Here is a 15,854-nt window from a genome sequence, read left to right on the forward strand (position 1 = left end):
GATCACTTTTTACAACATGGCAACCAAAAGCGGCAGTGGAGCCAAGAGGGTTTAAGCTGATGAAGAGGATGCAGGTATCGGTCATAAATGACAAAAGCTAACTCCAAAGGATAAAGCAACGGAGTTTTATAGTATGGAGAAAATAAATGAAAGGAGAATAGAAAAGTTCAACACAACGGCATCATACTACAATGTTAAAATAAAAGATTTGGAAGTGAGAGATTTACCGAACATACTTAAAACACTAAAGGTAACATTCCAATCTATTGTGACAAGAATAACAGAAAACATTCCAGCCACAGATCTAGTTCGACTTACTATGGACAATCCGGAATTGGACTATCCAGTTGTTTTGCGGTTCATGCCGAGATCTTCTTTGACAGTGGAAAGGATTTTGTCTGAAGTAGAAAGAGTGTTACAGTCATATGAACAGTTTGTCGTGGACGAAACGTTTGGCATAGAACTGGTACATGTTGTTGATGTGAGAGGATCAGGATACAGAATGAAACCATTAGTCGACATTACACAAATGTTGGAAAACAAAAAAAACATTATTCAGATAAAAAATATAGATGACCTTTGTTGTGCAAGAGCTCTAGTCACAGCTATAGCTCGTGTTGACGACCATCCTCAGTGGAACAGCATACGCCAAGGTCGTCAGATACAGCGAGAGTTAGCCGTTGCCCTTCATCGAAAAACCGATGTACCACTGAGAAAGTGTGGTGTAGATGAAATAAAGAAATTCCAGTCATGCCTGCTGAACTACCAGATCCATGTAGTGTCGAAAGCTCATTTCAATGCCATCATCTATCAAGGTCCAGAAGGAGGTGTGCCGACATTTACAACCACAATGACCATTACGACGTTATAACCTCAATGACAGGATTTCTGAACAGAAGTTATTTTTGCAACAAATGCAAAAAAAGCTACCAAACCAAGGAACGCCATGCCTGTAACAACCCCTGTCATTTTTTGCCGTAAGCTTCACACGGATGAATCTGAAGACTGGCAATACCGCGAATTCTGCAATTGTACATTTCTTAACCTTACACTTAACCTTAACGTTTCGCCTTACACAAGAACAAGACAGAAAATGGAAAATCTACTTGTAAATTGTATTACAGATGTAAAGACTGTAATCAATTGATAAATCGTTCACATCACAAGAAGGCACATGTTTGTGGTGAATACTATTGTAGTACTTGCAAGGACTATGTCAACGGCAATCATTTATGCTTCATGCAACCAGTTGAAGAAGATAACACAAATGAAAATAAAACAAAACATGAAAAAAACAAAAACATTTTCTTTGACTTTGAATGTACTCAGGACAAACGTCTTGAATGTACCGCTGGTTATCTTCCTGGTGTGACAAGCGTGTGTGTGAATTGTAAAAAAATCGTGGTGTGGATCAATGGAGCATAGACCGAATGTATGTGTAGCACACAAGGTATGAAGTGGTTGCATGCAAAAGGAAGTCACAGCCTCTTCTACATCTTCAAGTTGTGGTCCCAATGAAAGGGTGTTCTCAGGTCCAGACACATTAGAGTCATTTTGTAAATGGTTATTTACGAATGAAAAAAAGGTGCGACGGTTCTTTGCCATAATTTCAAGGGTTATGATAGTTACCCGATCACGAAATTCTTGTATAACAACGCTATTCTGCTCGAGGTGATCACAACAGGATCGAAATACATGTCCATTGTAGTACCACTTTTCAAAATCAGATTCATCGACTCTCTAAATTTCATTCCCATGGCCCTTGTTGATATGCCAAAAAGCGTTTGGAGAAACAGAACTTGCAAAAAGTCATTTTCTTCATTTATACAACACATTAGAAAATCAATCGTCGGAACTCAACCATTTACCCAGCATGAAGTATTACAGCCCTGATAGTATGAAGTACCATGCACGCAAGACTTTTATTCAATGGTACAACGCAAACTTTTAAAAGCCTTTTGTGCTACAGACAGAACTGTTGCGTTACTGTCGATCTGATGTCGATGTGCTTCGGAAGTGTTGTCTTAAGTTTAGGACACTTTTGATGAACCTCACCAAAACCCAAGATAATGATGGGATAGATCCTTTTGAAAAATGTATCACAATAGGTTCGGCTTGCAACCTAGTGTTCAGGACGCTTTTCCTCGACCATGAAACTATCGGTATCATCCCGTCTCACGGTTACCGACCTGATGCCAAACAGTCTGTATTGGCTTATCAATGGTTGTCCTACCTTGCGTTTGAAAGATACATTTATATTCCGCATGGTCGGAATAAGGGGAAGAAACAGATAGGACCATACAAAGTTGACGGGTACTATGAGACAGAAGACGGTCGGAAAGTTGTTCTAGAGTTTCAGGGTGATTTCTGGCATGGATGTCCAAAATGCTTTTCTAAAAGCACGATCAATCCTGTGAATTGGTTATCCATGTCTGAATTATACATGAATACCCTTGAAAAACAGTTATATCTTGAATCAGAAGGTTATCACTACGAATGTATCTGGGAATGTGATTTCAAGAAGTTGGAATCAAATCCAACAATGAAAGAGTATATTGATTCTTTGGAAATAGCTCTACCCTTACAACCGAGAGATGCTTTCCATGGTGGACGCACTGAAGCATTCAAAATGTATGCAGAGTCCACAGAAGACAAGCATATTCGATACTTCGATGTCACATCCCTCTACCCCTACATTAATAAAACAGGAAAAGTTCCCCTTGGTCATCAACAGATTATCACTGAAAATATTGAGGATATAAACAATTATGAAGGTTTAATAAAATGTAAGATTCTACCACCAAACAAACTGTATATCCCCGTTTTACCAACAAAGTGCAACGGAAAACTTATGTTCAGTCTATGTCGTACTTGCAGTGAAACATATGACAATGACGTGTGCCAACAAAGTGAGAATGATAGAGCCATAACAAGCACTTGAGTCACAGATGAAGTGAAAATGGCTTTATCCCAGGGCTATAGATTACTTAAAGATTACGAAGTTTGGCATTTTGATGAAATGGCCCAATATGATCCCAGCACCAAAACGGGTGGGCTTTTACAGAATATGTGAATACGTTTCTAAAGGTGAAACAAGAAGCCAGTGGTTGGCCAGACTGGTGTAAAACAGGAACAGACAAGCAAATGTATATTCAAGAGTATTTTGAGATGGAAGGTATTTTGCTAGAGTACGATAAGATTGAAGAAAATCCTGGTCTAAGACTGTTAGCCAAAATAATGCTGAACTCGTTCTGGGGGAAATTTGGCCAATGTCCAAACTTGACACAAACAAGCTTTATTGACGACCCGGTTCAGTTCATAGATATGATGAACTCTGATAAGCAAGAAATTAAAAATGTACGTTTCATAAACGAAGAAGAAGTCCAATTAGACTCGGCATATAATAACGATTTTATAGAAGCTTCCTGTAGGACCAATGTAGTTGTGGCCGCTTACACAACTGCTCAAGCCCGATTAAAACTATACAGTTATTTGCAACCATTAGGTGACAGGGTTCTTTATTGTGATACCGATTCTGTTGTGTTCACCTCTGCCCAGGGTGAGTGGGATCCTCCTTTAGGTGACTTCCTTGGGGATTTGACGGATGAAGTCCCATACAATCAAATAACTAAATTTGTGACCGGAGGACCCAAGAACTACGCATTTTGTCTAGCGAGACCAAACAAAAAGGGCCAGTCTTCCATTTGTAAAGTCAGGGGGATTACATTAAATTTCAAAAATTCCCTAGATATCAATTTTGATACATTAAAATAAATGGTTACGGGACAGAAGCAAAACATCTGCCTTAAGGTGGTAGATGAAAATAAGATAACCAGGAATACAGATACATGTAACATTATTACAAAGACTGAAACCAAAGACTATAGAATTGTTTTCGACAAGAGGGTAATTTCTGAAAATTTCAACTCCTTTCCTTATGGTTATTGATAACGAAACATAAAAGCAAATATTGTAGGAAAAGATATATATTGTGTATGATGTGTTTGAGTGCATGTTTGCTGTATAATGTCTATTATTTTTACATTATGTTATTGACTGATTGTATTTACATGATTTACATACAAAGAAACAAAATCAGGAAACTGTAAAGATTGTTCTTTTTTCATAAATCATCTATATACCATTTTAACCGAAAGGTAGAGAACTAGCGCATAATAGAGGCATGCATGTTAAACGGATGTTTTGTTAACTTATGTCGATATCAATAAAAACCAATGTCAGCGCAAATAATGACAAAAGAACCATTGTCCAATTACAGTCTATACTGACTTATAAATACATATTTCTAAAACAAGAATAGTTGTGGGACATTCCCACCCCTTAATATAAACTCGCATTGCACAACAATAATAAGCGGGGGGATCTCGATACGCTTGAATGATTCCGATCTTTCCCTCAAAAATGTGGTCCAGAATCCCCCCCCCCCTCCACCCCACTGACTACTCTTTTAATTTAATGCGAGGGAGAGCAGCCGTGGTGAAAAATTAACTACCGCCTTTATGCGAAGAGTCTCGAAACTTAAAACAAATTAATTGCATTCCATTGAAAAAGAAAGAAAGAAACGGAACAGAAAAGCACAAAAACAAATTAAAGGAAATGACGAATGAAAAGGTACACAAAGGAAAACTCAAAAGAAGGGTAGTGAAACAAAGCAAAAACAATTATCCATTTATAAGAACATATCCCTCTTTGGCATTTTGCAAAATTGTTAAATTTCGAACAGACCATCTATTATAGTGGTTGACACGTGACAAATATCCGATCAAAAGAAGTTCAAAATGCAATACCGCTTTTGCGCCTTTGCGGTGCTTGTGCTCTACTTGCAATCAGAATTGAGTGTGCTATAAATAGCACAGGCACTATAGTATCTTCCATACCGGTATGGGTGATGTAAAGTTTTCTTTTGTTTTCAGGGTTCGATTTTGAAACTTAAAATATAATAAAAGTTCATTTTAGCAAATACTTTTAATACATAATATTTCTTAAGTTAATGACTTTTTGCGGGGGAGGGGGGTGGAATTGGTTTGCAAATTCTGAATGACTACCCCATCCTACCTTAATCTGATCTGATACCCTTTTCATTTTTTATGATCTATAAACTAACATCAGATTAATATCATCTTAAAATGGTGTACAGGAAAGCTCAGTTTATCAATTTAGGGATGTGTCAGTTAAAACAATGACGCCCTTGTACATATACAGTTTAAACGACGGTCGAAGCGAACAACACCTATCCCCACAAGTAAGCTTATATATCACATAAATAAACATAATTTAGCAAATGATATCTATATTAATTTTTCATTTTCAGCATGTAGAACACTTTTAAAGGCGCGAAATCCATATTATGGCTAAAATAATCTTATTTTAAAATTGAAGTTTTGTCATATTGTGAACATTGGTGTAATATGAGTTTTTATTTCTAAACTATCTTAAAAATGCCAAATCAAGAAGAAAGAAACATGACCGAGTCGAGAATCGTACCAAGGCCGCCGCGGCAATTAAAGCTTTCTCGCTGTATTAAAAGCACACACCGGATAAACATGCATTTAACGATCGTTGAATATGCATATTTTTAATTAAAGCCTTTTTATCTCAAGTAAAGGGTTAGAAACGGTTTTCAATTTTCTGTGTAAAATTTAGTAAAAACTACTAATCGCCATGTGTTTCCGTAACAATAGTGTGCCAGTAATTAATCTTCTGGTAACATTAATTTCCTGATACCTTAACATTTTCTTTTGTTGCCATACGATCATCTGGAGGCCGGTGCCTTTAAACACCTCTGTGCGATTACTGTCTATAAAATTATCTTAAAACGAAAATATATGGGAGGGATTTTGTCCACTTACTCAAAATTCAGCTTCTCTTTTATACATAGTTTTGATTTTCGACTTTTTTACTAAAAAGCTACTTTGTTTATGAACACTGTCACTTTAGCGACATGGTATAGAATATAGTGGGAAGAATGTTCAAGTCGTACATCACATGATCAGCATGATTAGGTATGTCAAAGAATGCAGATGCGTACACTAGACCGTGTGGTCGAAACTTTAATCAACAATTTTGGCATCTTGACATCGTCTTTATATTGCGTAATCAGCAATTAATCTATTCTTTTAAATATCAATGTATACATGAGCCACATCATGAGAAAATCCGCAAGTGGTTAGCGACCAGCATGGTTCCAGACCGCGCAGTCTTGTCAGGATCCATGCTGTTCGCTAACGGTTTCTGCAATATGCTTTGAAAGCGAACAACACGGATCCTGCCCAGACTGCGCGTATGCCTAGGCTGGTCTGGATCCATGCTGGTCGCAAAGTCACTATGTTGATTTTCTCATTGCGCGGCTCAAATAGTAATAATGCGACACCATTTTTCTTCTTTAGTGTACTACACTTCAAACTTGTTATATTTAAAATTCTAACACGACCAGCAAATAACCGACATACATGTAGAGCAAAATCTATTTCAGGTATTTCTTCAACAATCGACACGCGTGCAATGAGTTCAACCGATCAAGGTGCGTAGCACGGTCGTATAAAGTTGTTACAATTTTTTCTTACACTGCTGATACTTGTATGTCGTGTTAGAATCGAAAAAACAAGTTTGCAATTGTGATTTATCGTAGAATAACCCGACTCTTTCGTTCTTATGGGAAACCATATATCACTCAGGCATACGATAAACCACGATTGGGAACTTATTATTTTTTAAATATTTATCAACTAAAACAGACTTTTACAAAAATATACTGCATGGAAAGAGTATACACAGCCTTCATTTTCAGGGTGATGGTCAGGGGCGGATCCAATTTCCAGGGACATGACCCACGTAGGTGGTATATAGATGGGCTGCGGGTTTGTTATCTTTAAATAAGGGTATGTCAATTAGTAAAGTAAAGTGTTACGTTTCATGTTGCTCAATATTGAGATAGGATTGGGATGTTCCGACATTTTCTGTTTACATCATAACTTTACACACGGCATGTGGCTTCCAACACACATTTTTAAGTCGTTTATTTTTTTAAATGCTGACACCATGACTGGCGTTGACGAAAAACACACAGTTCATCTGCAGTCACGGTAATGGAGTTATAACGAATCTACATTGAAACTGTTCATTTTGTAAATTTTACATATGGCGAATGTGAATAACAAAATTTTAGATTTCGAAGCAATTTTTTTCCGATGAATTATTTTAAGAAATAGAGATAGGGGTTATTTGGAAAATGACTGGTCTTATTTTGTTGACATAAGCGTCTGAGAGAAAAGAGGAGTAATGAAATAAAACCTTGCTCTGGTAAATTATTCGTTGAAAATTTACAGGAATACGGTTGTATCTTCATTTTGAACTGTTTGCATAGAAATATAATATTACACCAAATTTACTTGCTGTTCGTTACTTTCAAATGATATGGATACTTAGGTCATATATTGCACAATCATATCTAAATGCACTTACCTATCTAAATGCACTTACCTTACAGAACTCCGTGGGAAAAAAAAATTCGCGTGCCAATTTTGTGTACTTGCAAATATCCTAATTAATGGTTATAATCGATAGGTGTGATAATCCAGTCAAACTCAATCACAATTGATCGATGCATGTGTTTCTTAAATTGATCTTAGCTTTTATCTGTTATACAACGCATAGTGAAGACTGTTGTGTGATTTTAAAATTGCATTTATTTTCTTTATATGTTTTACATGATTCATAAGAAAATGATGAAATAAAGTGCAATAATAAATATATATCAGATCATTTCAAATTATGTCCAGCCTTTTCCGATCAGCGTGTTTTATGCGCTGACTCACATTTTTTTTTTTGCATAATTTTTTTTTAAATAATGAAATATGAACAATAGATCAATAATATCGAATAATAAACATGTGACAGACTTATCCCGATAATATTAAGATCTTTCCAGTATCTCGTTATACCAGATGTAAATGATGAGTTAATTTTTCATCATTTCAGAGTAGAAGAAATTGCAGTTTTATTTTGGTGTTGTTTTTTTTTTTTATTATTTTGGTTATCGAACCACTTATCGGGAACGCCTATCTAACTTTTGATTGACTGAACGATTCTCGATTAACGTTTCCCCTTTAGATACCATTTGACTTATTGGGAACGCCCACCAAGCTTTTGATTGGCTGATCGACTCTTGATTAACGCTTATCGTTTAGATATAATTTGATTGGAAGATCAATGAGATAACCGTTAGTTAACGGAAAACGCGAAACGTTTCAGAATAGTTTCAAAAGCGTTTACCAAAGAGATCGCACGGCAATTTATCGCAAGCGCCACTGTAACGTATGCCGACGCGCCGTTAATTCGTCTGCTGCAGGAACGCGCCATAACGGACGCCTAGACTTTCTAACGTTCTCCGGGCCACAAAAAGTTTATATTGCTTAATTGCATGAAAATGTCCTTGATATAACGTTTGGGTTCATCATGTAAAATTAAATTTAATGGATACATCTCCACTATAGTTATTGAAGTCACATGTATTTTTTGTTACGCAACATCACTGCTCGTGTCAGGCCATCATTTCCAGTGATAATTCTAAGCTTCAATTGGTTTCTTAGAACGTTATCCTGAATTTGTACGACATCACCAACTTTGATCGTCTGTTTGATGTAACCTGTCTTCTGATTTTGTTCTCGCAAGCTGGTAATGTATTCGTGACGCCATCTATCCCGGAACTGGCGAATCAGATTCGCTTGTACCTTGGCGCACTTCGTGATTCCTGTTTACAAACCTAAATTAATGTCGGTTTCAACATTTTCCGCAATATCTTGGTATGGAAGGGAACTAATTCTCCGACAGTAAAGTAAAGATGGGCTGGCGTCAGGGGTTGTAGGTCGGTACAATCAGATGAGACATATGTGTGTGGGCTTTCATTCATAATGGTTTCAATTTCTGTAACCAACGTTTGTAGGTGACAAATGAACGGCCTAGAACTTTCTTTATGGTGGTTTTAGTAAGTCCAATAAGCCGTTCCCACCACCCACCGAACCATGGAGCTCGTTTATGGATGACTCTCTACTCAGTTCCTCCGTTGTTGAGTGTTTCACGAACAGTTCTGGGTTGCGTCTGCCCTCTTATATTGCGTGCCGCGCAGCGTTGAACGTCGTGGCGTTGCCTGAAATCATCATGCGTTAGGATTGTGATCCGGCTGGTAAATCGTCTGAATGCCGCCAAGAAGGATTCCTCTGATAGATCATTTACTAATTCAAGGTGGACAGCCCTAGTAGAAGCACACGTAAAAAGACAAACATACACTTTCGACTCACTCTCATCGTACTTTCTTACATACAATGCGCCAGTGAAATCAACTCCTGTGACATTGAATGGCGGAGTATATTCCGCTATATTCTTTGGTAGCGGTGGTGAGTCAGGTGCTGCTTACTGTTTCCATGTTACCTTGCGGCATGTAACTCACTTCCGGATTACGCAATGCATAGTCTGGCGGATCGATGGTATCCAGAATTTCTGAAGTAAGTGGGTGATAGTAGCACTAATTCAAGAATGCAGTTGACTCTCGTGTGCATCTTGAATGAGTAGCCGTGTGAAGGGGTGTTTAGCCGGAAGTAGATAGGGAAATTTGGTCAACATATCGAGTGGTGCATTATGGATTCTCCCACCACTTCGAACAAATCCTTTTTTTTGCTACACGTATAAGAAAGCCTTTTCTATATCTGTGCAAACCGCAAACTTGTTTAGTCAAAATCTGATCAAAATTCCTGTTTTGTCGTTAAACTAAGGTGACTGGAAACAATCGTTCAAACTTGGAGAATCACGTGACTCGTGGCAACTACAATCAAACACAATCCGGATAGGGATCGTTGAGGACTCTCTTTTAACAGGATGATGCGATATGAGTGTACTTGGCTGGTTGACTGGTTCTCGCTAGTCCTTTCAATGAAGCCTCTTTGCTCTTGGTCAGCAATTATTTCTCCATATTTCTGTAAAAGTTTTGGCGTTTCATGAAGACGTCTGATTGTTGTTTTGTGTACGTCTCAAAGTTATATTGTAATGATCCGGAAGAAGTTTTATGGTCCTCTCTCCATGGTAATTTAGCAATGTATACTCCATCTTTGAAGTCAATGTTTTTCTTCTGGTAAGTTTTAAGTATATCGGAAGTAGCATCTGTTTTTTCCTCTACATTTACACCCAGTTATTCAAGCTTCCAGAACCTCCCTTAGTTGTAAAGATCTCGCGGAGCGGTGATTACATTCATGATGTACTGTGTTGATGACTCACTACTACAAAAGTGGACCGAACAGGAGGTATCCTATCTTAGATTTCAAAGCTGTCGGTCCGCAACTTCTGACTTCGTTTTCTACGATGTCCCAGTACTTGTCGGCTCCAGTCAAAAGTGAAATGTCAAATGTAGCATCTTTTGTTACCGGGTGATCCAACTTCAAATGACGTAGATATGGAAGTGAGGACACAGAACGCTGCATATTCTAAAAAGGTGCAGCTATAGTAGGGACTACTGGGACGTTGAATGGTATCTTGCCACTGCATTCTGTGAACAGGTACGCTGTCGCTGTTTCAATATGCCTGACATTCTGTTAGGAAGAATATTACTCAATTTCCGGTACGCTGAAGTTTGAGTTTGTCTGCATGTTCTTCCGTAATGATTGAAATCTGCGCACCCGTCAAACAAGATATTTGCATCGGCGATGCGACTCTCAAAACTAATTTTTGTAATGGTGGTCTTCAGAAGGACATTAGTTTTGTTATGAGTGGTTAAATGTAAAGTAGCTGGCTGCTCTGGTGAACTGGTAATGGGCTGACCGGAAGTGGCAGGTTTGAAGGGGGCTATTTTTGGATCAAGGTTGTTATTTTCACTCGAACTCTGATTACAAAAAATATCAGATCATAAGAAATCAAGAAAAACCAAATGAAAGAACCAATATGTTCGTCTATCTAATTTAGCAAAATTCGCTTTTCTTTCATATACGTGCGAAAATGGCTTCTGTCGCTGTCAGATGTGTCACTTTGCATATTAGCGTGCCGAGATTGTACACCGCTATGGTGATGACATCGTACCCTGTAGTAAATACCGCTAGTTGCCTACCTTTAGAAAATTTATTGGTCCCCAATTGATGTAAATCCGTTACAAATCGCTTTAGTTTCGGTAGGAGCGAACCGCATGTAATTACAAATCATCAGAAAGCACTTAAATGATCGATTTAAGATGTATCTGAGTAAAGAAAAATGCCGAAAAGTGTTCGTGGCTCCTCTTTAATTTGGCAGCTGAATCCCAAGACGGTATTTGATTGTTTTTCCTACTTGTGTGGGTGCGTTTGAAAGCTTGTGAGTCTATAACGGTGCCCTACTGTTTTCTTATGTGTTGCTTGTTCGTTTTCTTATGTTATTCAGTTGATCGTCGTTGTGTTTGTCTTTGGTACATGAGTGTCTGCGCTATTGTGGTTTACGTTGTAGTGCGGCTGTTTTTGGGGGACATGGACGGTACTTGGTTGTTTTTTCCTGCTTGTGTGGGTGCGTTTGTGGGCTTGTGGGTCTGTGGCGGGGCCCTGCTGTTTTCTTGTGTGTTGCTTGTTCGTTTTTCTGCGTTGTTCGGTTGATCGTCGTTGAGTGTTTGTCTCTGGTGCATGGATGTCTGCGCTATAGTGGTTTGCGTTGTAGTGCGACCGTTTTTAAAGAACATGGCATTCCCTTGTATATTTCCCCTTCGGATTCCTCACCCGCCCCCGATCCCATTTCACCCCTTACCATTTCCTTCGCCTTTATCAATATTTAGCTTATATTAATATGTACTTGTTGGATGTTTGAAGCAACCCGTCTGAAATATTTTTCCATTACAATTTCTTTTTGTTCTGGTTCTACTATGTAAATGTGTGGCTCTGGGGCTGTGTTTTTGGTGCTCTGTGCTTCCGAGAAATCTACCCTTACCTATTATCTTTTGAATACAGTCAAATGTGATGAATATTATATTACTGTAAAACGGATCATCCTCTTGATAATAAATGCATTCCGTATGGAAAAAAATGTAGAATTTACTCAATATTAAGACAAAGTGCAAATTTAAGCAAAAAATATATTTTATTAGAAGTTCCCACCCCACAGTCTTAATTTTACACCTCGTTATATTGAAAATATCATTCATGCTATTACGTGAATCTACTCTCAAAATGCAAGCAATGCCACCTGTCTTTTTAAAGCATTTCACGGCGATCATCCGATAGGAAGTTGGCTACGTGTACTATGTGTGGAGAGAACCTTACTTACGGGAGGGCTACATCCATGTAAATATAAATAAAACCTATATAAATTATATGCAAATGAAGGAAAATAACATATTTTATATTCAAAAAAATTTACAAGCGATGAGAACGATTAGTCAATCTTAACTTGTCAGTGTCTGATTTACGTCCGGTGTAAACGAAATTAGAATTGATGCAGATCGCTGCTAAGGGTACGATACATTCATAAGATTTTGAGTATAGCTGAAAATAATGCTACACCTGCGTAAGGGTAGTAAATAAAGAACGAAAATATAGTATTGCATGAAGGGTATTAAAAAGCAGTTTTTAAATAAAATCATTGTTCTTTGTCCAACTGTTAAAAGTTAATAGCAAATTTGATTTTTTTTTCTGAAGAAATCATTTAATAAAAAGACATTTGTCTAGCTTTTAGAATTGACGTTTTTCAGTTTGGACACAGAAAGGCGAACTGATAGTGGAGAGCAATATTTAGAAAATATTGCTTCAACCTTATCAGCCTCGAAGAAATTTCCAACACGCAAAAAGTCTGATAGGAGGTAATACATTGTATTTTTAATCAAATTTTTTTGGTGTGAAATTCCAATTGGACATTTTTCTTAAACTTTTAGAATAACCAAAAAAAAATTCATGAAGTACTTACAATATAAAAAATCAGAAATTGCACTTAAAACTATAATAGCTTTTGGTTGGTCTCCCCCTTTTTTAATGATATTTCTATACATTTTTGTATATTCAAATATCTATATTGATAAGTCATATAAGAATAATAGGTCATTTATTTAAACTAAAACAAAAATATTCTAGTCACTGAGAAAAGTTGGTGAATGTTGCCAAATCTTAATTTTGCTAAGATATCCTGATATCCTGTTAGCAATTATGTGATAGTACAATTAAAATACCTTGGGATACTTTAGTATTATCGCTTCATCAGGCTCAGATTCCAGCAAATCCCACGGAATTCTATAGATATTATAACGCAAAAAACAAAATGCGTTATCACTGCATTAAATCATACCATATGATTAGTCGACTCTGTCATATATCGCATATCCATGTGGATGATGTTATTATTATTATCATTATTATACCAGATATATATAGCGCCCTTTTCATGACAAACACGTTCTAAGGCGCTTTACATATAGCAAACGCAGCCACACAGGGCGCGAAATTCACAGAGCGATCTGACCAGAGGGACAGAGTGAGACAAAGCCCCAAGAACAGATAGAGAGAAATCCTTTTTAGATACAGGCCTGTCCGGATTCGAACCCCGGCCCTCTTGATTGACAGTCAAGCGTGTTACCACTAGACCAACGGCCCACCTGTTGTTATCCCGCGTTTAAAATGTGCACAACATATCCCAAAATGTAGTTACATTCCTTTCAGAGAACCAAACCCCGGGGCTGAAAGAAGATATTTCGATACCAAACCTTTAGTATCTGTATGCATCAATTCACAATCTGACTGTGTAAGTTGAAACTTTTCGTTCCATTTCGACTGTGGAAATGATAATGTTTCTGTTTCTGTTTTATTCTTTTTGAAGCAAAATCGATTTGCTTGATCTAACACCGTTTTATAAAATGAGACTTCATCGTAAAAGTCGTCTCCAATTTGCTCCAGTTTTTTTTCAAACACAGCGGAAAAAAAACCATATATTTCAAAGTCTAGGAAACTGGTGTTTCTGAATTTTGCAGTTTCCATAGCGTTCAAAGCAACACGTTCGTGTTGATGTGTGTTTTTTTCCCTAAATATATTATGTCGATAAATTGCCAATTAAGAAATCTTTTCATCATGATCAGAGATTCATGAAATTTCTCCTTAATTAAAACAAGTGAAAACTGTTTATGCAAATAGTCTAGGTACTTTTTTATTTGAAATTTACTTTTTCGCTGAAAACCTTCAAATCCAAAGTCTCTGCCCATCGAGTTTCTCGTGAAAGAAAAAAAGCTAGGATCATACCTTTCTGAATAATTTACTAGATTATGTATGAAATTGTTTTGAGGTATCTTTTTCAAATAATTCAGACTGTAAACATCACGGTAAAAATAGGCGGCACTAATCATTCTTGCAACAGGTTCACGGACGATTCCGATTTTTGCCGAATCAGCCGGAAGTAGACCATATAACCATTGTTTCTTGTATACAGTATGACATGCAAGGACATCGTAATGCTCACCGGGTTTTAAAGGAACTATATCTGAAAACGATTTGATATAGTTTCCCCATTTTGGGAGAAGAATATTTAAGTTGTGTCTCAATCCAAAAATATAAAACAAATCTTGCAAAGTAGTTGATCCTGCTTTGTGTACTTTAAGAAAAGCTACATGAGTTTTTAATTTTTTGCAAATTCTAGTTACGTTGTCTGTAGTTTGAGTCAAATTTACTTTAGGAATGATTCTTTGAGATCTTTTATTATCAAGTAATGGTTGACTGTAATTCAAGCCAGGCAGGAGAGCTGTTATTTGATAGTCAGGTAGCGGGATGGGGCGTTGGTAGCTTCGAATACCGATAAAGATGCCGATCAAGGAAAAAGCACTGACGAAGAAATGAATCCTGAAATATAACAAAAAAAAAATCATTTATTCGTTAATGACTTTGCCATAATTCCACATACATTTTAGAGGAAGTATATCAGGCATATGTGTATAAATAAGTTGTAAAGCGACCATTTCGTGATTGATGCAAAACAAATGTATAACTATATATAGCCCCACGTTAATACTACAGGGCTAATTTACTTTTATTCATAATGTACACATGATGCATTTCATCGCTTTCCAACCAGTTGACTGAAGTCCTCCAAACAGTTAATATGCATTTAATATTTGAAAATAAATATAAGTTAAGCTTACCAAAAATGATATTTTTCGCAGATTTGAACCTTCTCCCTTCCTGAAATGTATTATGTTTACTATTTTATGACTTGATGGTTTCATACTATTATACTATGGCCCTTTTAAAAGGTATAAATAAACATCTGTTAGAAACGTATTACATTTCTAATTTGAATTTACGTCTTTACCGCCTTTTCTAACGTGCTTTTATGCGACGTCCAAATATTGACGTCGACGTCATCATTTTCTGTTGTTATTGTTTTGAACGTCGCTTCCGTTAGCGCAAACATATATTTCAATTCAGGAACTTGATGTAAAACTTGGTAAAGATCAAAAATCGGTAAGATTTATCGAATTGAAATTGAGTGTTTTGTTTTAAAAGATTGCTTATTAAATATTTGCACTTGAATACTATTTAGCGTATTCAAGAAATTTAATTAGAGATATTTGCGTAAGAAATGTAACTGTCGCTTTGAATATATTGTTGAATATATGTTTTTACCTGTGATTTAAATATACTTTTTATTATATGTATAATTGTTTGTAATTTCAGAGAATCGCTACGCTACGCTACGCTAGAGAATAAAATTGTAAAGTGAATCAGCGCATACTCGTTTTTTACTGTGGTATCCAAGTTCCCGAACAATTCTCGATTTTACGGTGTATGTTGTGTAAACGAAGAAGATGCTACCGGAAATGAATCCATGCCGACGCACAAGGGAGTTGACAGCGCAAAACG

At 36.8% G+C, this 15,854-nt stretch overlaps 2 protein-coding genes across 2 annotated transcripts; both read left to right on the forward strand.

The window, feature by feature from the left end:
• Positions 1-2,044: 2,044 nt before the first annotated feature.
• LOC128554858 (uncharacterized) lies at positions 2,045-2,941 on the forward strand. Its single transcript, XM_053536171.1, has one exon. The coding sequence runs from the start codon at positions 2,045-2,047 to the stop codon at positions 2,939-2,941; it is 897 nt and encodes a 298-aa protein (XP_053392146.1).
• A 203-nt stretch (positions 2,942-3,144) lies between these two features.
• LOC128554859 (uncharacterized) lies at positions 3,145-15,714 on the forward strand. Its single transcript, XM_053536172.1, has 4 exons — positions 3,145-3,711; positions 5,959-6,023; positions 12,710-12,817; positions 15,669-15,714. Exons 1-4 carry the CDS (start codon positions 3,145-3,147, stop codon positions 15,712-15,714), a joined length of 786 nt encoding a protein of 261 aa, XP_053392147.1.
• Positions 15,715-15,854: the final 140 nt, after the last annotated feature.

This window comes from Mercenaria mercenaria, unplaced genomic scaffold (genome assembly GCF_021730395.1).
Source record: "Mercenaria mercenaria strain notata unplaced genomic scaffold, MADL_Memer_1 contig_808, whole genome shotgun sequence".
Classification (NCBI taxonomy): domain Eukaryota; kingdom Metazoa; phylum Mollusca; class Bivalvia; order Venerida; family Veneridae; genus Mercenaria; species Mercenaria mercenaria.

Bases quoted from the DNA above. Each gene is read 5' to 3' on its own strand.
- LOC128554858 (XM_053536171.1), top strand. From the start codon at position 2,045: ATGAACCTCACCAAAACCCAAGATAATGATGGGATAGATCCTTTTGAA.
- LOC128554859 (XM_053536172.1), top strand. From the start codon at position 3,145: ATGTATATTCAAGAGTATTTTGAGATGGAAGGTATTTTGCTAGAGTAC. The intron at 3,712-5,958 runs GTCAGGGGGATT...CTGTCACTTTAG, and splicing joins GCCAGTCTTCCATTTGTAAA to CGACATGGTATAGAATATAG. The intron at 12,818-15,668 runs GTAATACATTGT...TTGTAATTTCAG, and splicing joins CGCAAAAAGTCTGATAGGAG to AGAATCGCTACGCTACGCTA.